The sequence below is a fragment of the Quercus lobata genome, chromosome 4 (genome assembly GCF_001633185.2).
Source record: "Quercus lobata isolate SW786 chromosome 4, ValleyOak3.0 Primary Assembly, whole genome shotgun sequence".
In the NCBI taxonomy this organism is placed as follows: domain Eukaryota; kingdom Viridiplantae; phylum Streptophyta; class Magnoliopsida; order Fagales; family Fagaceae; genus Quercus; species Quercus lobata.
The window spans coordinates 16,201,763-16,228,017 of record NC_044907.1 but is presented as its reverse complement, the minus strand read 5'-3'; the positions used below and the strand labels follow the sequence as shown (position 1 = coordinate 16,228,017).

General features: G+C 34.2%; 1 protein-coding gene, 1 long non-coding RNA gene and 2 pseudogenes across 2 annotated transcripts; 1 reads left to right on the top strand and 3 right to left on the bottom strand.

Annotated features, from left to right (window-relative positions):
* Positions 1 to 10,934: 10,934 nt before the first annotated feature.
* On the top strand, positions 10,935 to 12,598 carry LOC115983246 (NADPH:quinone oxidoreductase-like). The gene is made up of 3 exons (XM_031105883.1): positions 10,935 to 11,016; positions 11,192 to 11,383; positions 12,159 to 12,598. The coding sequence occupies exons 1-3, from the start codon at positions 10,935 to 10,937 to the stop codon at positions 12,458 to 12,460; spliced, it is 576 nt and encodes a 191-aa protein (XP_030961743.1). The 3' UTR covers positions 12,461 to 12,598.
* A 2,842-nt stretch (positions 12,599 to 15,440) lies between these two features.
* Positions 15,441 to 16,930, bottom strand: LOC115984704 (annotated as a pseudogene).
* A 445-nt stretch (positions 16,931 to 17,375) lies between these two features.
* LOC115987296 lies at positions 17,376 to 17,777 on the bottom strand. Its single transcript, XR_004091040.1, has 2 exons — positions 17,678 to 17,777; positions 17,376 to 17,452 (listed from the first exon to the last, which is right to left on the bottom strand). It is a non-coding gene; the product is annotated as an uncharacterized LOC115987296 (long non-coding RNA).
* Positions 17,778 to 23,342: 5,565 nt separating this feature from the next.
* LOC115984702 lies at positions 23,343 to 24,514 on the bottom strand (annotated as a pseudogene).
* Positions 24,515 to 26,255: the final 1,741 nt, after the last annotated feature.

The following is a 26,255-nucleotide window of genomic DNA, read 5'->3' as shown; positions in this document are numbered from 1 at the left end:
GCTTATGGAATGGAGCCTGAAACAATCTCCATGTTTTTGTTAAATATGAAGTGCCTAAGAAAGTATGGAGATGTTGGCTAGATAGTCTTGTTGATTTGTTGAATGTAAATATGGATATTATAGATATTGCTATGGAATTTTTTGAATCTGGTACATCCAGTGACTTGGAGATTTTCATTGGGGTTGCATGGGCAATATGGTATAATAGAAATAAAATTGTGCATGAGTTTTCTAGTTAGGTTCCTGATCATATTTGGGGTTTTGCTAGAAATTTTATTCTTGAGTTCAAAAGGGCCTTAATAGCTTGCTCTCAAAGCTTGTCTAGGTCAGAAGGAAAGTGGATAGCGCCTCCTCTAGAGGTGTTCAAAATCAATGTTGATGGTGCTACATCTGAAATTGATAGAAACTCAAGTGTGGGAGTTGTTATAAGGGATGCAGCTAGTAATGTTCATGCTGCTTGCTGTAGATATCTTCAGAGTCGATACTCGGTGGAGGAAGTTGAAGCGCTGGCTATGGAGTGTGGTCTCCTTCTTGCCAAAGAGCATGAGCTTTCCCAAATTATCTTGGAATTTGATACTTTAACAGCTGTTTCTAATGTCACTGCAGCTGAAACTAGTGGCTGTCTTGGCCATGTTTATCAGGGGATTCTTAGTCTGCTTTCTTCTTTTAGTAGCTGGAAAATTAAGCATGTGAAAAGGGAATACAACAGGGCAGCCCACGAGCTTGCACAGTATACGAGGATGAAGGAGGAGTCTCATAGCTGGAAGGGAGTTTGTCCTCCTATGGTGATTCATGTTATTCAGGAAGATGGCTTTCAGTTGTTCTGTGTTAAGCTTTTCTTTTTGGCTTTGTTGTACTCTCTTTTCTATTTGGCAAGGAGAATTCAGTTGTTTGCTTTCAAAAAAATAATAATAATAATAATGGTTAATTAGCCAAAATACCTGGACATTTTCCGTTGCTCAAAGAGAGAAAGAGCTCATTAGTACGGGAAGGGAATTTGGGCCTTGTTGGAGGCTGAGGTCTTGTATTTTCTGATGAACTTCGTGTAGTGAGAATTTGGGCTTATTGAATGGCCAGAAGTAAAGTGAGGTCTTGGATTATTTGGTGAGCCTGAAGTACATTGGGCCTTCAAGTTGGGGTTGTGCCCTGTAGGCTTTGATCGTAAAATCTCATTTAAAAAAGGGTCCTTAAACTAGTCTATCCGTGCTAAACCTTCTTCTGTTCTACCAAAGCTTTAGGCAAACACATCTGCCCTTCAAGAAGCTCAATCTCATTCTAGTTTCTACTTGTTAATGGTGGATGTTAAACGTTTTGGCCAAAGTAACTAGTTGAAGAGGTAAGACTGTTGCACCAGGACTTTTATCAATTGGGACCTCACCACTCTAACCTAGCTATTCCTTAGTTGCTAGTCAGTCGGTCCAATCCAACACCTATTCAAGCTAAACAAGCACACATACCTGGAGTTTCTCAATACCATGCGGTGACATCATGTAGCCATTAAAGAAATCTAGGGATAAATAAATGAAATAGCTAAGCGTCTAAGATTTATTTAGGGATAAATAAATGAACCTTCATATTGAAAATAATTTATTTAGTGATTCACTCGACTAACTAAAGTGTGACAACAAACAAGTGTTATGTCTACAATATTTTCATAATATTTCAGTAGTTCTAATTTGAGCTCAGCATTAATATTCTTTTTTTTGCCTAATAATTATAGTCAGTAATAATCTATCACTTAAATTTGTTATTAAAGTGTTAATACAATATTTAGTATAGTTAATAAATCAAAATGCCTAGATATTGTTCCTTTGCGCAAAGAAAATGAGAGCTCATTAGTTCGGGAAGGGCCTTCGGCCTTTGTTGGGCTCTTTACTAGGCTGAGTTCTTGGCATAGGATTTGTGTATGGTGAACTCGGGCACCACTTTGTGGTGTAGCCTTTTTTTTGATAATGGGCTTCATGTACTGAGGGTTTGGGCTTACCACTTTTTAGCATGAAGTAAAGTGAGGTCTTGGATAATTTGGCGAGACTAAAATACGTTGGGAATTTGGGTTGGGCTTGTGCCTTGTAAACTTGGGTCCTAAAATCTCATTCTAAAATGTGTTCCCATCTCTAGTTTATCCATGAAAGGAAATGCTAACGATTAACTTAGGATAATAGTTAATAATTCATTTAAAGAAAGTTTTTATGGAAAAAGAAAAAAATTAATATTTTAATAGTTTTTTTCCATTTCCTATAAAAGTTGTATCAAAATTTTTCTAAAATGAATTGTTAACTATTATCCTAAGAATATCTGTTAGCATGACCTATTTATAAATAACCTTACAAGTTCTACCAAGCTTAGGCAAATGCTTCTGTGCACATCTCAAGAACCTCAATATATCACCAATCATATCATGATACCAATTCGCACCTCAAAGCTATGTTTTGATACCTTGGAATACCTTGACAATGCTATATATTGGTCTATCACTAATATTTTGCTGAATATTTTGGAAGTGAAGAAGTGCTTCTCATGCTGAAATTTTAATTAGACTAAAGAAAAGCTAATAATGTTGCTCATAGTTTAGTTAAATCTTGATCTTTTGATTCAAATTGTGTTTTATGTTGTAATATTTCTTCCCTTCTCCAGTTTATCAAAGAATTGTGAACTAAGGAAGTTGTTGCTACATCTTTTAGTTCTTAATGAAATTTGAGTTTTTTTTTTTTTTTTTTTAATTTAATAATAATGATACTACAAATTTTATTACAAAAGGTTTACAAAGTGGCTTATAGTATCACCAATCAATGACAAGTAATTTAGTGAAGTGATTATTATGTTATTAAAATGGTATCAATCATATTCATTATTAGGTCAATTTGTTAACCATTTAAAGTAAAATTAATAATAACTTTAACATTTTGAAAAAAAAAAAAAAAAAATTGAGAAAGAAAAAGTAAGATAGAATTAATTTTATTTGTTTTGCCATCATTTTTATTTTATATACAACTTTTTAAAACCTCATTTTTTTTTTCTCCTCACTTTTGAAAGTATAAGTATAGTTAAACTTTAACTCTTAGCAAAAATAGAATAGGCAAAAGCCAAATATTAATTGGATAGGAGTATTTTGTGTCCTAAATCCTAATTAAGAAGTTAGGCAAGCAGCATTCTATAATTCTTTATGGTGCTTTTGTATGACGGGATTTGGGGATGTGAATTTGGATTTGGAGATGTGGATTTGGATACTTTAAAAAACATCAATGATTTAGATTTGACAAATCCAGCATTAAAATATTTGGATTTGAAATAATATTTAAAATCAATGAAATAGTGCCCTCACAGCTTGTAACCTACTCTACCATCATCGGCAAGGTAGTGATGAGACAAGTATTGAAAGAAAGATCAGCAACCCTCCAAGTGGAAGGCTGGGATGCAATTCAAATAGCTATAAATAGGAAGGAAGATCATCCTTGAAGGGGATTGAAAAAATAGGAGAGAGAAAAGAGAGAACAATCATACTACAAGTTGTAACTCCATTCAAGAACCCTTGATCCTCGGCCAACTTGAGAAGATTAATAAACAAGAATTTCATATTTTCTTTTCCATTTCCATTTCTTACGGTATTGGGCCATCTCTAGAGTCTGTCTTACTTCTTTAATTGTAAAGCCACTTCCTTAAGGAATCAAAATGTTGGCCTGCATTTCCATATCTACAAATTAGTTGTATTGATTCCCCATCCTAGCCCATTCTTAGTGGGTTGGGCTTAGGGTTCAAAACAGCCTTCTACAATATTTATGAACGAGAACAAAGGTGTTTTTAAGGACCAGATTAGGTTGTATTATTGGTATTTTTGAATGAGAACATATAGAAGGTGTGGTTAAGGATCAAGCTGATGATTTTTGGCACTTTAAAAAAAAAAAAAATTTTGAGAAGCTTTAATTTAATTTTTTTTTTTTTTTTTTGAACCATTTTGGACTGATTTCAGAAAAGGAAAATCTCGCATTCAATTAGAATTTGTGCCCTCCAGCTCAATTATCGCAAATGTGCCATGATCCGATCAAATGCTACACAACTAATCCAATTGATTAAATTCTCCATGATAACAACTAAGTCATCTTCCAAGCACAAGGTCGGTCAGACTTATTCCTTAATATTTTAACTTTTATTTCCCTCTTATATTTCATTTTCCCTTTATAATAACCAAGAAATAGAGATTTGAACCTAAGTTGTCTTTATTGGTAGAATCAAACGATGCTATTAAACTAGCATGCTCTTGACTTCTCCTATATTTCATTTGCTATATATTGTGAAAAGGTAAAAATCCAACGGATGATAATATTTACTACAAATCCACTCTAATCTCATTTGTCAACTAACATATATAAGAATGACATGCATGAGGCCTGATATACATTTAGCATGAGCAAGGTATATACACATTTCAAAAAAGCAAGGGTATATATATTTTAAAAATGCACGTGACAGAATTGAATCCATCTTCTTGACCAAAATTTTATGCTAAAGTATCAGTTTATTCTAAATTTCCTTCATTATCCAGTTGCTTTGCCCATAATATTGCCGCTTGGGCTGTGCATTGCTCATCTTGGGGGCAACCCATTTCTATTGTCCCAGATTTTTTGTTTTCCTATGTGGTCTAATTAAAATAGCTTGCTTGTCCATTGTTTTTGTAAGTTTCTTGTTTCTGTTATTTCTAAGTTGTTGTTCTTACAAATATACATGTTTTTTTAAAACTTAAAAAAAAAAAAAAAATCTAAAGCAAAACTCACAATAAAAATGAAATAGGAGTGACATAAAAAGCCAGCATTCTTACATAGCTTCTAAGAGCATCCACAACAGTGGAGCTAAATTTTTAGCAATTTAGCTTCACCAAAAGTTACTTTATCTATTTTACCTACACACATGCTATAGCAGTGGATCTATTTTAGCTTTCAACACAATAAAATAATATATTCATCACAATAAAATAATATTTCTACTCTAATAAAATAATATATCACCACCACCACACAGCACAAACATCCTCCACCACCACCACACAGCACAAACATCCTCGTCCACCACCACCACCACCAGTCCACAGCAGAGAAAAAATAAAAAAAATAAAAAAACTCAAATCAAGGCTCAACCCAAAAAAAATAAAAAACCCAAATCAAGGTTTCGCTCTCCACCGCCACTCCAAGGATCGGCTAAGACATCGAGGCGATTCCGATGTCGGGGAGTGGATTCTCTTCACCAGTCCGATGCCGTTTAGCCGGTTCGTGTTCCTACAGTGCCCTTCAGTGTCGTTCGTCGGAGGCGAGGACGTGAACGAGAGGCTGGTGAAGGAGGACAGGCATTTCGTGAGGTTGAACAAAGGAAGAATGGTGGTAAGGAGCAACGGCAACGGCGTGGGCTGGGGTTGGGACAGCGACGGTGATAAGTGCTTGATGGAGTGAGGGAGATGAGAGCTTGCGACCGCGTGGGCTGGGCTGGGACGGCGACGGACGGCGTGGGCTGAGGCTGGGACAGCGACGGTGATGAGTGCTTGATGGAGTGAGAGAGATGAGTGAGGGAGATGAGTGTTTGATGATTGAGGGAGATGAGTGATATGAGTGCATAGTGAAAGAAACGGAATAAAAGAATGAAAAAAATAAGATTAGTTTTATTATTTTATTCGGTAGTGGGATTAATTTTTTTTTTTTTTTTTAGATGAGTGCTACAGTGCACATCTATAGATAGATGTGCACTGTAGCAAATAAGCTAAATTTTATACATTTGGCTCCACTGCTGCAAGCCCTTTTTGCTATATTGGTGGAGCTAAAATAGCATTATAGCTTTTTAGTTCCACTGCTGCAAATGCTCTAATTTCAATTTTCATAATGGTCCAATGTGTTAAATATATCTACTGCTGTATAACAATATACCTAATGCTAAAAGGGATCTACTTTGTTATGGTGGATATTAAACCATTAGGCCGAAGTAACTGGTTGAAGAGGGAAGAGTATTTACGGTAAGAAAGTTATAAAAATATAAAATTTGGTAACTCAAAACACCACTTTATCTATTTTAACACTCCAATTTATAATATATCTAATATTAAAGATTTTATTTTAATATTCAACATATTAAAATAATATAAAAATAATAAAATAATATATCCAATATAAAAAATTACAATCACAACCTTCAATACATTAAAATACCCTTTTTTTTTTAACTCCACACATTAAATAAATAAATAAATAAATAAATATATATATATATATATATATATATATATATATATATATATAAAAGTTTTAAGCCATACTGAGCTGCTATTAATTGAGATTTTGTTGAGGTCCAAATTTGTTCTAGGGACTCTCACCCACCACTCCAATCAGTCTTGATCGCTACTGATGTGGTCCAACACAAAAGCTACGAGTTGTGTCCTAGCCTTCAAAGGTAGATCATCATTTTGCTTTTTTTGCGCCAGAAGATCATCATTTTGCTGGCATCATAGGATGAAATTTTATCAATTAAAAAAATATCTAGGATTTATTAGAGAATCAGCATCAAAGAATGCTATGCTATACTATTATACTATCTCAAAAAACTACTTTATTACTTATACCATCCCATTTTACAATACCTCTCACGTCCTAAAACTCTATTCTTATTAAAATATTATTCTTTAATCTTTCTTTATTATTTCTTTTTAACCAATACTTTTTTTCAGTTCCACTTTCCTAGGCTTTTCAACCGTTTTTTTTTCCTCAGCCTCCCTCAACCTCTAGCACCGGTTCATCTCACAGAACCACACACACAGACCCATCAACAGAGCCACACACAGCCACACACACAAACCATCAAACCAGAGCCAACAACGGCCACCACACCCACCACCCAAGCCACTGATCAGAAACCACACCGTCGATTTGAAACCCAGCCTATTTGAAACCCATCGGAGCAAACCCATTCAAAAAACCCACCATCAACCGGAGCAAACCCACCGATCCACCCACTGATCAACAAATCTACCATTTCAAACCAACCACGACCCAAACCCCAGACCCAACCACGACCCACAACCCCTTTAAGCATCGGTCACAACCAGAAAAAAAAAAAAAAAAAAAAAAAAAATCACAACCACCATAGTGACCCACGCCAAAAACCACAACCATTGCTGACCCACGCCGTCACCCACGACCCAAACACTGGACCCACAACCCAACCACGACCCAAGCACCGGACCCAACCACGACCCACAACCCCTTTTAAGCACCGGTCACAGCCAAAAACCACAACCACCACACCCATGCCGTCACCCACGACCCAAACACCGGACTCAATAGAGAAGGAAGAGAGAGCAGAGATGGCGTTTGGGTCCGTAGAGAGGAAAGAGCAGAGATGGAGAAATAGAGAAGAGAAGGAAGAGAGAGAAAAGAATTGTGGTTGAAGAGAAAAATCCGGAGGGGAATAAAATATATATATTTTTTAACATTCTGCTACAGTACAATTCTAAGTTTAGAATTGTACTGTAGCACTATTGCAAAAATTTTTGCAATAGTGTGGTTTAGCATTGTTTGATGCAAGTGTTTTTGTCCTCTAAAATGTCAAAAATGCCTTAAATATGGCTTTAGCATTTTTCAATGCTAGTGCTCTTATGTGTTACATAAGTGAACCTTCATAGAAAATAAAGATTTACTCAGTGAAAGGATTAACTTCAATCCTTGATTCAAAAAGAGATTAGTAGGAACAGTGAGAGAGGGATGACAACCACTAAGTGGTGTGAATATTAAGGCCCCATTTGTTATGGCAATTCAACACATGTTTTTAATTTTTAAACAACATTATACGTATTTCTATATACTTTTTCATCAACATGTATTTTCACACATGTTTTCAAATAACAAAACACATGTTTTTAAGTGCATGTACTAAACACCTCTTAAATGATCAAGCTTTCTTCCTCATGATTGACTATGACAAAGAAAGTGCTGGTGGAATTTTTTATTGAATTCTCTAACATCCAAAAGACTCTCTCTCTCCCTCTCTCCCTCTCTCCCTCTGTGTGTCAATGTTAATAATGGTTAATTAGCCAAAATACTTGGACATTTTTCAGTTGCTCTAAGAGAGAAAGAGCTCATTAGTACGGGAAGGGCCTCTGGGCTGTGTTGGGGGCTGAGGTCTTGTAGTTTCTGAAGGACTTCGTGTAGTGAGAGTTTGGGCTTATTTATTGGCCCGAAGTAAAGTGAGGTTTTGGATTATTTTGTGAGCCTGAAGTACGTTGGGTCTTCGAGTTGGGCTTGTGCCCAGTAGGCTTGGGTCTTAAAACTAGTCTATCGGTGATAAACCTTCATGTTCTACCAAAGTTTTAGGCAAACGCATCTGCCCCTTAAGAAGCTCAATCTCATTCTAGTTACTAGTTAATGGTGGATATTAAACGTTTAGGCCAAAAAAACTAGTTGAAGAGGTAAAACTGTTGCACAAGGACTTTTATCAATTGGGACCTCACCACTCTAAAGTCTAACCTAGCTATTCCTTAGTTGCTTCAGCCGGTCCAATCCAACACCTATTCAAGCTAAACAAACATACATACGAGGAGTTTTCCAATACCATTTAGTGACGGTCATGTAGCCATTAAAGATAGCTAAGCATCTAAGATTTATTTAGGGATAAATATATGAACCTTCATATAGAAAATACAGATTTAGTAATTTACTCAACTAGTGAAAGTGTGATACTTGACAAGTGTTACATCCAAAACATTTTCACAATACTTTCACAACAAATCTAGATAGTAAGTTATTACTAGTTCTAATTTGAATCCAGTATTAAAATTACTTTTTTGTTCACCCGTTATAGCCAATAACAATCTATCACTTAGAATTTATTATGAAATTATTATAAAAATGTTGTGTACATAGTATTTTGCATAGTTAATCGACCAAAATGACTAGATATTGTTCTCGTTGCACATTAAAAAAAAGGGTAAAATGCAAAACTGACCCTCTAAGTTTCTTCATATTTTATTTCAGTCCTCTAACTTTCAAGTTTATTCAATTAAAGTTTTTTCATCAACTTTTGTTATATGTTGTGGTTAATTTTTTAATTTTATAAATTTTTCTTCAAATTTTTAAAATTAAAAAAATTCAATTAATGATTGAAAAATATTTTTCAGATTTTTTTTTTCGAAATTTTTTAACAAAAGTTAACGGAAAGGCCTTAATTAAATAAATATGAAATTTATTTTATAATGGACTTTATGTAGTGAGGGCTTGGGCTTACTACTTTTTAGCATGAAGTAAAGTGAGGTCTTAGATTATTTGGTGAGCCTAAAATACGTTGGGAATTTGGGTTGGGCTTGTGCCTTGTAGGCTTGGGTCCTTAAATACTTAAATCTCATTTAAAAAGTGTCCTCAAGTCCTCAACACTAGTTCATCCATGACTAACCTTACATGTTCTACCGAGCTTAGGCAAATACTTCTGTCCACATCTCAAGACCTCAATATGTATACCACCAATCATATCATGATACCAATTCGCACCTCAATTGTCTTACTAATACTACTTTTTCACCACTTGTTCGTTGCACATTTTGTAATATTGATTGAAGGAGACTCAAAGTTATGTTTTGATACCCTGGAGTACCTTGTATTTTGCTAAATATTCTGAAAATGAAGAAGTGCTTCTCAATTTGCAATTTTAATTGCACTAAAGAGAAGTTAACAATGTTGATCATAGAATAGCTAAACCTTGATCTTCAGATTCAAATTGTGTTTTATGTTTGTAATATTTCTTCCCTTCTCCAGTCTATTAAAAATTGTAAACTAAGGAACTTGTTGCTACATCTTTTAGTTGTTAATGAAATTTGATTTTTTTTTTTAATTTTAAATTTAGAAATAACAATACTACAAATTTTATTACAAAAGGTTTTCAAAGTGGCGTATACTATCACCAATCAATAAAAAGTAATTTAGTAAAGTAATTATTATGTTACTAAAGTGGTACCAATTATATTCATTAATTATTAGGTCAATTTGTTCACCATTTATAGTAAAATTAATAATAACGTTAACATTTAAAAAATAATAATTAAGAAAGAAAAAGTAAGATGGAATTAATTTTATTAGTTTTGCCATCATTTTTTTTTATATACAACTTTTTAATTTTTTTTTTTTTTAATTCTTCTCACTTTTGAAAGTATAGTTAAACTCACTTTTAGCAAAAAAGAAAAAAAAGGGATTTGGCAAAAAGCCAAATATTAATTGGATAGGAGTATTTTGTATCCTAAATCCTTATTAAGAAGTTAGGTTGCCATCTCATTTCACACGTGCAGTCAAGCACCATTCTATAAAAAAGCACCATTCTATAATTTTTTATGGTGTGTTTGTATGACAAAAATTGGGGATGTGGATTTGGATACTTTAAAAAAGTCAAATGACTTCGATTTGACAAATCAACTGTTAAAATTCTTAGATTTGACAGATCAACCGTTAATTGGATTTGAATAATATTTAAAATCAATATATTTGAAATCATGATATTTCAAATACATTGATTTAGAATCCAAATTCATATCCAAACACAACCTTAGTATCTTTTAGACCTCATCACTCACTTAAGAAACCCCCCTTTTCCACGAACTCGTATAACTGTAATCTTCTAGAATTGGCCATACATCATGTTAGAATTTAGAACATCTCATTTCGTTGACCGTTGACATACTAACACATTCAAGAATCACGTCTACATGCAAACCCTTCACATAACGTAAAAAGATTTACACCGTCTGATCATTATCCAACAATAACATAACTCTTTTTTATATTAATCAACATCATAGCTCCAGGTTTCATATAAATTTTCTCTCTTTTACATAAAAGAGAGAAAATTGCATAGCATTTGGACATTTTTACATACTCATTCAAGTTATTTCTACACGATTTGAAACACAAAGAAAGAGAAAGATGGCGAAACCTATAATCAAAGTGGCAGCAGTATGTGGGTCTCTCCGTGAAGGTTCCTTCCACCGAGGCCTCGTTCGAGCTGGTATGTAATTTCGTTTATAACCAAACGAGATTACGTGTTCAAATTTGTTTATTTATTATAGAAGGATATTAATTTATTTGTTGATGAAGTTATTTCTTTAATTTTTTGTTGATACATTTTTCTTAATTTGAAATGAGTTTCATTATATGATGGGGTTGTAATTAATTTGTTGTAGCAATCCAACTATGCCAAGAGTCAGTCAGAGAAATTCAAATTGAGCAAGTAGAAATCAACCAGCTGCCTTTGCTAAATACTGACCTTGAAGGCCAGGGAACATTTCCACCAGCAGTTGAAGCTTTCCGTCAGAAAATAAAAGAAGCTGATAGTATTCTGTTTGCTTCGCCTGAGTACAACTTTTCCATCGCTGGTACCCTCTTATCTCTCTCTCATTCTCCAATATATTGTGCTGTTTCTTTGTGGAAATATATGAAGTTCTTTAAGTTGTTTATTTTGATGTGCATATAGATGATTTTGAACTATGATTTATTCTTTGTATAAATCATTATAATTTAATAAAAAATTCAAGACAGTTATCGTGTTAAATCTAGTTCAAAAGCACTTAACACCCCCTAAAAAAGAAATCTAGTTTGTAGGAGAAGATTGTGATTTTATTAGAAATAATATAATTTTCTGTCCATGCATGTCTCATCAATTTAAAGTGAAATTTAATTTGATACCGGGAAAAAAATTTTGAAATATGTTTCTCAGTTTTTTATTTATAATTTATCTATTTATTTATAAATATATCTATGCATGGCATAACAACCTAAACATTAGAACCTAAGAGAATTTAAAAATAATATCTGTTTCTTTTTCTTTTCTCTAGTGACAGCTGACAGGTGAAGCAAAAACTGTTTTGATTTACAATATATGTTTGGAATCATGCTTAGAAAATGTAGGAAAAGGCTCTTAACCAATTTATGAATTATACAAGATTCATTAAATTTTGGCATATTTTACAAGGGAAAAACATAAAAAGAAAAAGAACATTATATTTTTTTAAAATTTTTTTTTTTTTTTTATAGTTTTAATTAAGTCAAATATTAGAAATTTAAAAAAAAAGTTTTAATTAGGTCAAATGAGTTTTCATGTACATATATAACTTATAACTTTTGTGCATGTATTTTGCATTCTTTTGCTAGCACCTATGAAAAATGCTATTGACTGGGCATCTAGACCACCAAATGCTTGGGCTAACAAGGCTGCTGCCATTGTAAGTACTGGAGGAAATGGTGGTGGGGAACGAGCACAGTATCATCTTCGCCAAGTCGGAGTTTTTATTGATCTTCATTTCATTAATACGCCATTGTTTTCCTTGAATGCATTCGAGCAACCTGCAAAGTTTGATAAAGATGGCAACTTGATCAGTGCAGAGACCAAAGAGAGGTTGAAGGGAGTTCTTCTGGCCTTGCATGAATTTACTTTGCGTATTCAGGGCAAGTGATGAGATACTATGTGTGTAATTCTCAAACAAAAGGGACAAAAATATGATATTTAAATTTTATGGTGCAATGGACCTAAGATTAATTAGTTTGGGTTACTACTTTCCTTAATTTTTTTTCATTGTCCTTTTTATGTTTGGTCGTTTTCAGTGGAATTCAGCTCAACTTGTTTTTAATGTTTCTTTGGTATGTAATGTGGTAATTAATAAAATTTTGTTCCTGTTTCTGAGATAATAATGTTTGCACTAGCTAGATCTACACAATTTCTTTTGTTTAAGGGTGCTACATAATCAAGCCCAAGTGGGGAATAAAATGTGCAATTAACTACAATATATAATATACTAATGTCGTAAATAAGTGAATTAGTTGGCTTTTCTTTTTTGAGCCTCAGTTTTAAATTGTTGAGAACCGTCACATTGTACAATTTGAAACAAAATATTTAAATATTTTTTGACTTGATAGCAAATAGTCAATGGTGGCCTGATAAATAGCAAAGCTAGCTATCTACCAAAATGAGTTGAGAAACATTCAGATTAATCAGCTTTGACCATTAGTTGTTGATGAGTTATATGATAGTCCTTAATTAACCAAACAATTTTGAGGAGCTCTTTGCAAAGAAATATATGATGCCCTTATTAGATGAATAGCAATTAAAAAAGGACCACCAAATAGATGAACATTATATGAATCACTACTAAAATGATTGCTCCATTAGAACTTGTAACTCATGCCATGAAAGAGCATATTAGTCCATTTATCATAAATTAGGATAGGTTGACAAAGCCACAAGCCTAGTTAATGGCATATGTAAAACCTTTCAGCTAAAAAAGTGTGTCCAGCTGATTTAATTAGTTACTTCGTAATGATAGTTATCTAGATTTCAGTAAGATTATTATTAGAACAGATTAAATTAACATTTTCCTATTAAGGTAATTAGACTTACCGAATAATGATAGTTAATAAAGATATGCTAAATACAAACAAGATTAAAAAAAAAAAAAAAAAAAAAAAAAAAAAAATCAAAGCACACACAAGACAAGAACACCTAATTTACTTGGCTCACCCAAAACTAAGGCTACATCGACAAATTCCATATTCAATATTTATTATGACATATAGCAACAAGATTTACAAATACTAAATATTATATGTATCAAAGTAACATGACACTCAAAAAATTTCCTCAGCCCCCTCACCTTACAAGCAGGAGGTGCTTTTCCATGTAAACCCTCTCCAAAAACCTTGCCTAGACACAATTATCATGCCAACAAGGAGGAATTCCAAGTCCTTGCTAGAAACAAATAAGCAATAGAAAATATGAAAATTTTCAAAAACCCATAGACTCTTGAGCTTGTCCCCCAGGAAACTTTTATCATGTAGCGGATACATAGAGCGTCCCTCTTACAGAATCCAAGAGTGATTGAGTAGTATCATTTTGCATATGGGCAATTTGACTTAGAAGTTTTGGCCGTACCACATGGCATTGTATTGCTAAGATGAGGAAGGAAACGTGTGCTTGCATTAAATTGGTGTGAGTATTTGGGTGTGCTTACTCTATTTCAAATCCTAAATTTTGATGTGAGTACTGTTTAGTTTAGTACTTTTTAGTTGTTTGCTTTTTCAAATACAAAATTGGGACTCATTGTTACAGCAGATAACCTCATGCAAAAATTTATTTCTATTTTAATATAAAAGTTTATTTTTTATATTTTACATAATTATTTTTTAAAATATTTCATATTAGATTATCTATTTTACACTAAGTTTTATTAAAATATAAAATTTCCTTGATTTTATGATTTTTTTTTTTTTATCTTTTTCACACAACAACTATCATCAACTTTATTTTTTTATGTTAAGAAATAATAAAAAATTAATTGCGAAATGAATAGTGTCTGTATAAATTTACACGATTAATGAATCAACCATGTATTTTTACACAACTTTACATAACTTGATATTGGTGAATTTCAGGCTCGGTTGGTTAAAATATGATACTTTCATATTGGATAAGCACAATACTCTTAAAGTTTAAACTTTGAAATTTGGATGATTTCATGTTGTTGTATGACTCCATATTGCCACCTAAATAATTTGGTGTTTTTATTTATAATTTTCCTTTTTACTTGACAACGCATTAGTAAAATGTTGGACATATTATAGAACATAATGTTGGGCGAGTAAAACGACAAGACGATTTATTTATTTTAATTAAAAGAATACTAAACAAATTGGAGAATAAATATGATTTTTATTTGATTTAGATTATAAGAAATTAATTACAATATTTGATTTTTATAGTCATAAATATCATCAAAATTAGAATTACAACAAAATTGAAGATGGTTTTTTGATGAAATCTTTGATTTTGTACATTAAAAGATAAATTATCATAAAATCTAGTACAAAAATTCACATATAATGATATTTGGAATTTAAAATAATGTCTTTTATTTTTTGTCGAAGCAAATATTTTCTTATTTCATTTATACTTTGTTAACACTAAATAACAATAGTTTGGATTTTTTATATATTAATTTAATTTTAAATTTTAGTATATTTCTTACTCTCGACTAATGATTCTTTCTTATTTTTTGGTCATGCTTTACCCTCAATTCCCAAAGATAAAATCTTGACTCCTGCTCTCCAATCTCCACTGAGCCCACTGTCTACCAAAACCCCCCCAACCTTTATTTATTTATTTATTTTTTTTTTTTCATGTTTAGAAAGAATGGTAGGTAGAGACATAAATTATAAATTCCCCCTTGATTTTGTCATTCCTAATCCTCATTTGTATTCAGAGTTTCAGACTACACATTCTGATAGTGTTTATACTTGTGAGTTGTGACTATTTAGTTATAGTATCAAGTTAAGGTGTATTGCCAAAATTGTCAATGGAAAATCCAGCCAGTTGTTAGAGAATCAACAATCAACAATCTGCTTCACAAGTCTTCAAAGAAACATATATTTAAACCAAGTTAAAAACATAATTATCATTTATTAACATACAATAGCTGTTTTAGTACATTACCAACTTCTATTTATTTAAGTAATCCATGCATACTGATCACAAGCTCCCACCGAGACAATTCATATCTTCAACTAGTACAGAACACAAAGGCACACAGCCACTTATTTAGCTTATTAATATCCAAAAGAACTGCTGGATTGTTCACTAGTGAGCCTGAGAAAGAAATTTAGATTAAGGATGGGTTAGCAAAAGGCATACACGTGGAAAATAAGAGTAGAAAAACTTTAACAAAGTCAAATTCATAATTCCATGAACTAAATTGACAGTACCAAAAAGCGGGCCTTGTAGAATTCGACAAGCTCTTTGGGATCTGTCTTTGTTGGCTTATAAGCATCAACCTTGTTTACCTCCTGCACAAGGAACCAAGAACAATTATAATTCAAGAAACCAAAAAACAGACACATTAGGAACTCATGTCTCCTTTAAAGCCATTTTCCCCCCTTACAACAAGTGGGGGGGAGCAGATGGGGACTGGACAAGTTCCCCACCTAAGAACTGGTTAATGTTACTAAGTTACAAGACTCTTAACCTCCAAAACCATGCTTTAAGTGAAGAGAATATAAAGTTTTGTATAAATAGCATTTGCATGCATGCCCCACCATGCAACAGATAGACTGATTGTTTCTAAACTTCAACAGAAGAGTATGATGAGGCTCGATCAACTCAAACAAAGGATATCACAAATCAATAAAAGAGATCTCCCTCCAACTATCAATCAATCTACATTCATTATCGTTTAGGTTTCAGAAACAATACCGAAGACGTGTACTGCCTTTTGGGGGGCAAGGCAAACATTCAGTCACAAAATCTATTACCATTATCTATAGTAACTGTAACCCTAATGTTGCAAATCAATGCCACAACTTCCGAGCCACAGCTATCAGTTGATTCAGTTCCGATAAATGAGGTATAGCTTCTAGAACTAATTAATCTCTAAATCTGAGACCACTAGAACTCGCAATTGCCACTAAACACCAAATGGGTTCTAACTTACCTCAATCCACCTTGCAAGTTTGGGCCTTCTGCAGTGATGTCATAATTCCACAATGCTAAAAAGAAGATTTGAAATCTTTCAACAAAAGGGATGTAAGCTACGTCCACCTGAAGATCGCATAGCTCATAAATCAAAGGAGAAATACTCATATTATAAAAAATATCGTTTAATAACTATATTACTGGTTTCCACTTCCCATATATATGGCTAAATAGTCATTGTCTGTAGCATAGGTAAAAAAAAAAAAAGTCTTGACTCTTTAATATGTTTAAAAAGAATATACCATGGTCAATGAATGAACAAAAGGCAAGCAATACAGCACCAAAGAATGATAAAAATAACATAATGGAGAAGTCAACTTACCAAACTGAACTCATGGCCAAGGAAGAAAGGCCAATCTTCAAATTTACCAAGAGCATTCTCTAGGTGGTCAAAAGCAGCACCCGATGGAAGTTTGAAGTTTTAGCGATTCTTCTATATAAAATGCCGACAAGACTCAAGAGGCAGATAGTTTTAAATCTTACCAGCTTCTTTAGCTGTGTCTCCTTTGAATGATGTGTACACTGTCTTGTTGAAGGTATCGGTGTAGGGCCATAGGCTAACAAATCTTCAGCGAACTGTTTTTTAGCAGGATCCTACAATATTTTCACATCATAGATTTAGTATAATTCCAAGATAGGGAGAGTGTTTTTTTAAGGGCATGAATAAATTATGTAAATCTTACATTGGGGAGAAGAGAAGGCCCTTCAAAGTTTCCAATTATTTTTCCTTTGTATTCCAATGAAGGTACCTGTTAATATGGAAAATTTGATGATCAATCAAGAAAATCAAACAGCACAATCAAGTATGCATTAGATAGACATATTTACAATAAGATACCACCTTGTTTTCAGGGTAGACTTCCTCTTTGTACCAAGCAGGCCTATTTTGAAGGTTAATTGGAACTACTTTAATCTTGTCATATAATCCCTGCACCTCAAGATATTCACCAACATAGATATTAAATTAAATTAAACCAAAAAAAAAAAAAAAAAACCCATAAAAGGAAAAGGGCAAATGATCCCAGAAGGGCTAAAGGATTTGTCTTTTAATTGAAATTAGAAGCTAGAAAAAGCAGTATTAGACAGCTTAAGATGAATTCTAACAACAAAATAAGGAATGGGAACAAACAGGACAAAAAGTGGTGAAAATAACCTTATAGTTCCTGGTGATCCACGCGCTGTGCAAATGGTATTTGAGATAGAACGCCTGATGCTAATGCTCTAATTGGATTACTTTTCACCAAGTACCAATGATAGACTTACATATGCGAGTTGTGACAAAGTATGTAACAAAACGTTTGTAACAATATCTTTTGTTATAAAAAGAAAAGAAAAATATCTTTTTATTACAAGACCAAACCCATAGTTCTATTTATTTAAGAAATTCATACATGCTGACCACACGCTGTCCATGTTTTCAACTATTACCTACTATACATACACGCATAAGACATTTAAAATATAAAAATAAACAGTGCACAAAGGCAGACAGCCACTTGTCCAAAGGAACTGTGCTGCCCCTGTCATGTTCAGTGCTGAGCCTGAGGAACAAAATTAGATTAAAGAGTGGTTAAAAAGGATTCCTAACGAAAATAAGAGTATTTAACGAAATAAAATTCATAATTCCATTTCCATGTACTAAGTAATTAGTACCTAAATGTGGGCCTCATATGATTCAAGAACCACTTTGGGATCCGCCTTCGTTGTCTTATAAGCATTGATCTTGTTTAACTCCTGCACAAGGGTTGACATGAATAATTACCATTCAAGAACCAAGAGTTCCAATACATTAAGGGATTCAAACCTCCTTCAAAGCCATGTTTAAAGAGACAAGAATGTAAAATATAGATATAGCATGTGCAAGTATGCCCCATTGGGCCCATTGCAGGAGGGAGGGGGAGCAAATGGGAGTAGAGTAGAGTAGCCTAATTTCTGGCCAACTCTACCCTAATAACTACTCTCTCTACCTCTTAATCCAAATGGAACAGTAAAGATTGTTGACTTAAAAGAATTAAATTTTAACCAATTGGGGGAGATAATTAATCTTCTAATTTGTAAATTCAAGACCATTAGAACTAGCAATTATCACTAAACATTTAATGAGTTTTAAGTTACCTTGATCCACCTAGCAAGTTTAGGCCTTCCTGTGGTGATGTCATAATTCCACAATGTTGAAAATAAGATTTGGAATCTTTCAACAAACGGGATGCAAGCTATGTCCACCTGAAGGTCACAAAGTTTCACAACAGTTTCCACTGTCCCTATATATATTGCTAAATAATCTTGGTCTTTAGTACAGGCAAAATAAATTCTGAATCTTTACTATGTTTAATGCGAATTTAACAAGACAGAACCAACAATAGATAAAAATAACAGTCAAGTTAATTACCAAACTGAACTCATGGCCAAGGAAGAAAGGCCCATCATCAAATTTGTGAAGAGCATTCTCCAGATGGTCAAAATCAGGACCTGATGCAAGTTAATTTAAGGTTTTCGTGAGCCTAGCTTCTATACAAAATGGTGTCAAGACTCAATAGGCAGCAAGTTTTAATTCTTACCGGCTTCTTTGACTGTGTCTCCTTTGAATGATTTGTGCACTGTCATGTTGATCAAGGAATCAATGAGAGCTATAAATTCCTCAGCAAACTCTTTTTTAGCAGGATCCTACACTCACATCATAACTTTTGTCAAATTCCAAAAGAGTTAGAGAAGGGCACAATGAATTGTCAAATCTTACATTGGGGAGAAGACAAGGCCCTTCAAAATTGCTGTCTACATATTTAATTAAATCAAGGCTCTCCCCAATGATTTTGCCATCGTGTTCCAATGCAGGTACCTGTTAATTTCAAGATATTGTTGCTCAATCAAGAAAATGAAACAGCTCAATCAATTATATACGCACTAGATAGCCATATTTTGTTTCACCTTGTTCACATCGTAGACTTTCTCTTTGTACCAAGCAGGCCTGTTTTGAAGGTCAATTGGAACTAATTTAATCCTGTCCTGTAATCCCTGCAGCTCAAAATATACAGCAACATAATTATTAAGTCCAAAACAATCCCAAGAAAAGGAAAAGGACAAATGATCCCAGAAGAGCTAATTTTGGTCTGTCTTGTTATTGAAATTAGAAGCTACTTAAGTAGCGTCGGACAACTTAAGAGGAAGTCTAGAAATGAGACCAAAGAGGACAAAAATTCAACCTTATAGTTCCTGGTGATCCACACACGCTGTGCAAATGGGCATGCATAATTGGTGTACAACCTTAGAAAAACCAAAAACAAAAACAGATCCAAGTTCACTTTTGCATATAAAACATCGTAAACAAAGACAAAGTAAAGACAGGGAATTGGACAAAAACAAGTAGGCCCAAATAAAAAACAAACAAAAAGGGAGAGAAGAGTGAACCTTGTAGTTCCATCAAACAGTGGAGGTGGTTCAGAAGTGGCATCCAAGGGTGTGGGAAGGTGCTCATTCACAGTCCTGTATAAACAAACATTACATCAAAATCAAGGCAACAACAGTCCCAATGACCAATTCCATTACAAGTATGAATCCAACAAAAAAAGCTGTGAGAACTTACAAGAATGTCCTCCAAAGGAACCCGCAGGGAACCAAGCTGGCAGCTGTTAAAGCAGCCATCACATACAAGGAAATCCTAAAACACTCATCTCCAACACAGTTTAGAGCAGTACCTCCAACACCCTTTTCCCCCAACTGCCTTTTAGCTTGAAAATCATAAATTTGGGCAATAATATATTTACTAAAGAGAAAGTTTCCAACAACCCCTCCAAACTGTGCCGAAGAAAATAAAATTGACTGAACCTCCTCTCTATAAACCTCTCCTAGCAGTTCGAACTGCAAGCCCAAGAAAACCCCCATACAAAACCCTTCAATGATGATCACACCATACAAAAAATCCCTACCCTCAATTGCCAAGGCCACAAAGGAAGATAGAGATGATAAAATCATCATTATTGTGACTCCCATGATAAAATTAATCTTAGAAACTTGGATAGATTTTAGGTTGCCAACTAACAAGGATCCAAAAAACCTTGAAACACACATAAGAAGTACAAAATTAGAAACTTTTTTAGCAGGGTAGCTGTAACTTGTGGCGATTTGTGCTAAATTATTTTCAAACGCAATCATGGTTCCAGAGCTGAATACATTAATTAGCAACAGCCACATAATTTTGACACTAAATATGTATTTCAATTTTTCAAAAATGGGAGCGGCTTGTTCATCGGCTATCACCGTAGAAGTCATTTTGCACTTTGAACAAAGATACTGTGAAAAAAGAAAGAAAAAAACTAGTTTTAAGCAAGGAAGAAGAAAAAAGAAAAAGAGGAAAAAGAAGAGGTGCAGGGAGGTACCTGTGACTTTAATGCAGGTTTTACGGTGAGAAATAAAGCAAAAGAGAGGACTGTTCCAGCAAGAATAAAAAAGGGCATTGTAAAGTGGAGGTTCATCTTCAGAATCAACAGAAGAACAAGAGTTCCTCCTACAATGGCGGACCTTCTAAGGATGGATAGCAAAACCTGTTTCTCTGTTTCCTCAAAAACTAGTGGGTGCTTTTTGTAAATCACGAAAGAGAAGACTAGAGATGCTAGTGAAGGTACATATGCGAGGAAGACAAGCAGCTGTCTTGAATCCTCTCCAAAAAAGGAGAAGTAATACAGCAGAAGCATGTTGCTACTAAGACCTTCAAAACATCTGAAAAGGAGTTTAACCAAGGATCTGTTACAGGGGAAGTTTTGAGAGGATCGAGAAGCACCAGAAACCATAACTTTTTGAGATAAAGCCCCAAGAAACATGTGCATATTCACTTTCCATTGAGAATGTACCACTGTCTTCCTATTTATGGCTGTAGAGAGAGACATATGGCTCCAGAAATTCAAAAGAGATCCAAGAATGAGAAGCATAAAAGCTGGGAAGATACTGAGGGTGAAACCAATGAAAGATCCTACACTGGAACCCAGTTCCTTAAAAGAGCCTAGCGTGTTCAAAGAAGATTGATCCAGATTGAGGTTCTCTTTAATTCTAATAGAGTAGGAAGCATAGATTTGCGAGCCTGCAGTGGTGGTTAGGATCAACAAAGACCCAAAAAATTGGTTCCATCGTCCTCTGATGAAATTAGCTACTAGGCCAGCCATGTTCATGTTGAAGGGTGAACAGATTTCAAATTTTCTTTTCCTTTTCTTACAACTTTGTAGCAAGCGAGTATAGTTTTCTTTTTCTTTTTTTGTTAGTTAGGACTTAGGACTAAGAAAACGAACTCAAAAAACAACCTCTGATTAATTCAATTCAAATCCATTCTATTTTAGAGTTCTAACTTCTAACCTTAATCCTAAAAAAAGGAAAAGTTATGTTTGTGTGAACATTATTAATCAGTTAGCACCAAAAAACAGAATACAGATCATTATTCACTTAAAACCAACCACATCAAACAAACCTCCCTTACAGAATCATCTAACAAACATATTTTCACAATACCCACACAAATAAATTCACAATATTTCCCTAAAAAGCAATAGTACATTCACATACCTGGTGTAGCCCTAGGTATTCACTTTCTGGAAACGAGGCTGTGAGGGGACTGGGGAAAGAGCGCGAGAGGATACTTGATTTGATATGAAGAAATGAAATTAGGGGATTTTAAGTATTAATTTAACCCCACATAAACGACGTCGTTCGTTCCATAGTTTCATTTTTTGTTTTTGTTTTTTAAAGTTCAAAACGGCGTCGTTTGCATCAAACTTCCCATCCCAACTAATAAAGGAAGACTTGTTCAAATAAAACCCCAACTGTTTGCCCGCCAGCTTCATCTCAATTCCAACCTTTTCTAAGATGTTCAAAACTGCTACATTTCTTTTTTTTCTTTTCTTTTCTTTTTTTGGTGAAGTTAATTTATTGATGTAGTGATTTTTTTTCTAAGACACTCTGAGAAAACACATTTTTTGAAAGAAATGTTTAAAGCAAAAACTTTCTTTTTTCTTTTTTCCTGAGAAATACCTCATATTTAAAAATAACATCTTTGGAAAAGGGAAGAAAGAGATTTTTTTTCTTTTTTCTTTAATCCATGGCCACATTATTGATGAGAAAAGTAAAGAACAACAATAATAAGAGTGCTATTAATTTAAAGACAAATAAAATAAGTGCTGGAAATTAAAAGCAACAAAAATAAAGTGCAAAAATTTAAATGACATTAAAAATAATGTGTTGGAATTTAAATGACATTAAAATAAAGTGCTAGAATATTGTAAAGATTCATTGAAAGAGAATTTTTTGGAAGCCCCTCTTAAATAAATTTTAATCTCTTTCAGGCTATATCGTTTTTGACCTTCTTGAGGTCATGTTGTTATCTACATCAAGTAGCACATACGCTTGCCAAATTTTGATTAAACAAGAATTCTAGAAAAATTTACTCATGAATAATAAGTTACCAATAGCCTACTTGGGCCTTTTTCTTATGGGTGAAAATTTTGGTCAGACCAATTATTTTCTTATACCTCTAGTAATTTACCGCTTTTGTAATTCATCTAGTAACACATACATTTTTGCATAAAATTTCACTAGGTATAAGTTTTATAGCATCTACAAAAATAAGCTTGTCATGAAAATATTTCATGTGAATAGTTAGCCCTAATTTGCTATGGGCTAGGAATTACACATTTGCTAATCATTGTATATAAACATTATCAAGAGAATATTTAGCTGGGTGGAATATATTTCCTCTTGTTCTAACCCCTTTAATTCATCGAAAATTGGGCTTTTTGACAGTTGATCTTATTCATAATTGTTCCAAAAATATTAATAGCTTAAGCATTCATTAAGAGAGTGTAATGGACATACCTGCTATGCTTTGCTTTTTCTTTCTGCAAATTGAGCATGAGCTCATGGTTCTTATGCCCTTTAGATATTGTCACCCCCGGTCTTTTCACCGGCTTTAGTCTTAACTGTTGTGATACATTCCCTTTCTTAACAGACTCTTCATGCTGAAGATTCCCCAATCCCTCAACTCCATTGACACTACCAGCCTCACCATTCCCCCAAAAATAATCATTTAACATTCCATCCATGGACTCCCTCCTAGGCCTGAAACTCCCATCATAACCTTTCCTCTTTTGGAAGGGCTCCCCTTCGAGACCAGGCCAATTCACCATCTTTTGAGAAGGAAAAATGGACACTTTCTCCCCCAGGACTAATCTGGCAATCATTCAAATCCACTGCAAAAACCTCCTGGGGGTCCCAATCCAAATTCCCATAAGAATTAATTGATGAATAATAACTACCATTTTGGTCAGTGGTATCCTTACTCCAAACCCCCACATAAAAACTCCCATCTGGCCACCATTCCCTTTAGGCCAACCATGTTCCCAACACCCATCATACCTGTTCCCATTGGTCCAAATCATTGTACCATTCCCATTCATAACCCCATTTCTCCACTGCCCAATATAATGGTTCCTATTCTTCCATTGGTACCTCCCTTGTCCATCTTGCAATCCACGCCTCCATTCACCCTCATAGTAATCTCCATTGGAAAAGCTTTTAGTCCCATGTCCATGCTTCAAGTTCATCACCCAATATCCTCTATATGTGTCCCCAGATGAACCAGTATAAGTCCCTCTACGTACCATCCATATAACCAGTCTTGAACTCACCCTCATAGGTGGCACCAGAAGGCCAACTAAACTTACCTTTCCCCATGGTCTTGCCTCTGTACCATTCACCAACATACATGCACCCATCTGGCCAGAGGTACTTACCATGTCCATGTGGGAAATTGTCCATCCATTGGCCTGTATAGAAGTCCCCATTGGAGAGTGCCCTCTCAGCATGGTAGGCATGGCATGGACATGCTGCAACAGGCTCATCATCATCATCAGCATGTGCTACAGACATGGGGAGTTCTTTTCTTTGCAATAGCTTGTGATTTCCGCACTGTTGCTTCCCAGGCCTTCACAATGCCATTGTTTTCTTTGCTCATCCTAAGAACTCTGTCTCTCTCTCTCTATCCCTCTTTTCTCTCACATTGTTTTTGTTTCCTCAGGTTCATACATGAGTCAATCTCTCTCTCTCAAAATTTGATCTTTAGGAGCAGAAGGACTATTTCTTGACAGAAACTGTAGGTGGTGGAGAATGGAGGGAACTGAGAAAATGACAAACAAAAACAAAAAACACAAAAAGATTATGTTTTTGTTTTATGTGAGTTTACTGTTGGTTTATGTGTTTCTCTGACTTTCTGGGTTGGTTTAGCTAAATGGGTATTTCAGATTTCAGACAAACAATAATTTGGATATGTGTTTAGATTGATGGGGAAAGCAAAAAACGGGTAGGTTGGTACCGGTGACTTGCTTTTTGTTCCTTTGTTTCTGGGTGTAATTTCCTTGTTTGATTTTTTTTTTATTTTTTTTTATTTTTTTTTTGTTGAGATGTGCTACATCCACAATATTTTTATAACAAATCAGAGATGGTTAGTTGTTATTGATTTAAATTTGAACCGAACACTAAGATTACTTTTTTGCTCCAACAATAACAACTTATTACTTAAGATTTGTTGTAAAAATGTTCTGAACATATCATTTTTTTTTCTTTTTTTATTATTATTTTTTTTTTGTCTTTTTGTATTTTGTTGTTTTTCTCTCTCTTTATTTCTTTATTGGTCTGGTTTGAACAAAATTCAACACATTCATTCTTTGATTCCGGATTTGCCTCCTAGAACCACTAACAGACCAAACAATTGGAAGGAGGAGATAGACGGTGGTGCTGATGATGTGCTTGCCATTTTTAGTGTTTAACATAAGCCAAATAGGCAACTACCAAACTAATTTTAGTCTTTAGTTTTTTACAAATACAGATTTTGCCTTAAAAGAATTTTCTATATTCTCCTTTTGATGCCGATTTTGCAGTGATGTCCTTTCATTTTAACTTAATTCTAAGTGATTCCTACTCCCTTTGAGAATTTGGATTTTGTCATTGAATTTGAACCTTTTTCTTCTCTTTGGTCTAATGTTGTGTATGGTCATTGTTCAGCATATATAGTAGTTGCCATAGTTGTCAAATCATGAATTGATTTTTAATTTTTCTATATTGTATATCGTATCGAATTATATATCGTAAAAGACACAAACACCTAATAAAATTATAAAATAATAATAAATATACATATATTAAAGGTATATTTATTATAAATTCGAAATATTTTCAACTAATGACTAATTTTTTTTTTTTTTTTTGAGAAAGAAACTGTGGGGCCAAAGAAAGTGTAGCCTCGGCCCAGGCCCAGTTTATCTTAAGGACCGCAACCCAAGCCGAGGAGGGCCATTGCCGAGGACGACCTCCTCCTCGGCACTTCATTAAATGCCCAAAGAAAGGAGCAAGCCGAGTGTAGCGGGCAAGGCCAGGAAAAAAGCAGCCAACACAGTAATACGGAATTCGGCGTCTGACAAACCCATGCTCATGCCCATACGCCTTTCCAGCAACTCCCAACCACTCTAGGTATGGGTCGACTGGATAGGCCTGCACCCCAAAAGTAGAAATCAACACGTGGACACAAAAAAGGGGGAATGGGACACCAGTATAAAAGGCGAAACAAACAAAGATAAGGAGAGGCTGGCCACAAAGGAATTTGGCGAGGAAGGCCAAGCTCGCCCATGTAGTGTTCCTCGTAGGAATTACGACTAAAACCACTCACTTATGCCAGGTCATACCTTTCAAACCCACTCTCT

Excerpts from the sequence above, each read along its gene's own strand:
- LOC115983246 (XM_031105883.1), top strand. The coding sequence starts at position 10,935 with ATGGCGAAACCTATAATCAAAGTGGCAGCAGTATGTGGGTCTCTCCGT. Across the intron at positions 11,017-11,191 it reads CCGAGGCCTCGTTCGAGCTG|CAATCCAACTATGCCAAGAG; the intron begins GTATGTAATTTC and ends AATTTGTTGTAG. Across the intron at positions 11,384-12,158 it reads GTACAACTTTTCCATCGCTG|CACCTATGAAAAATGCTATT; the intron begins GTACCCTCTTAT and ends TTCTTTTGCTAG.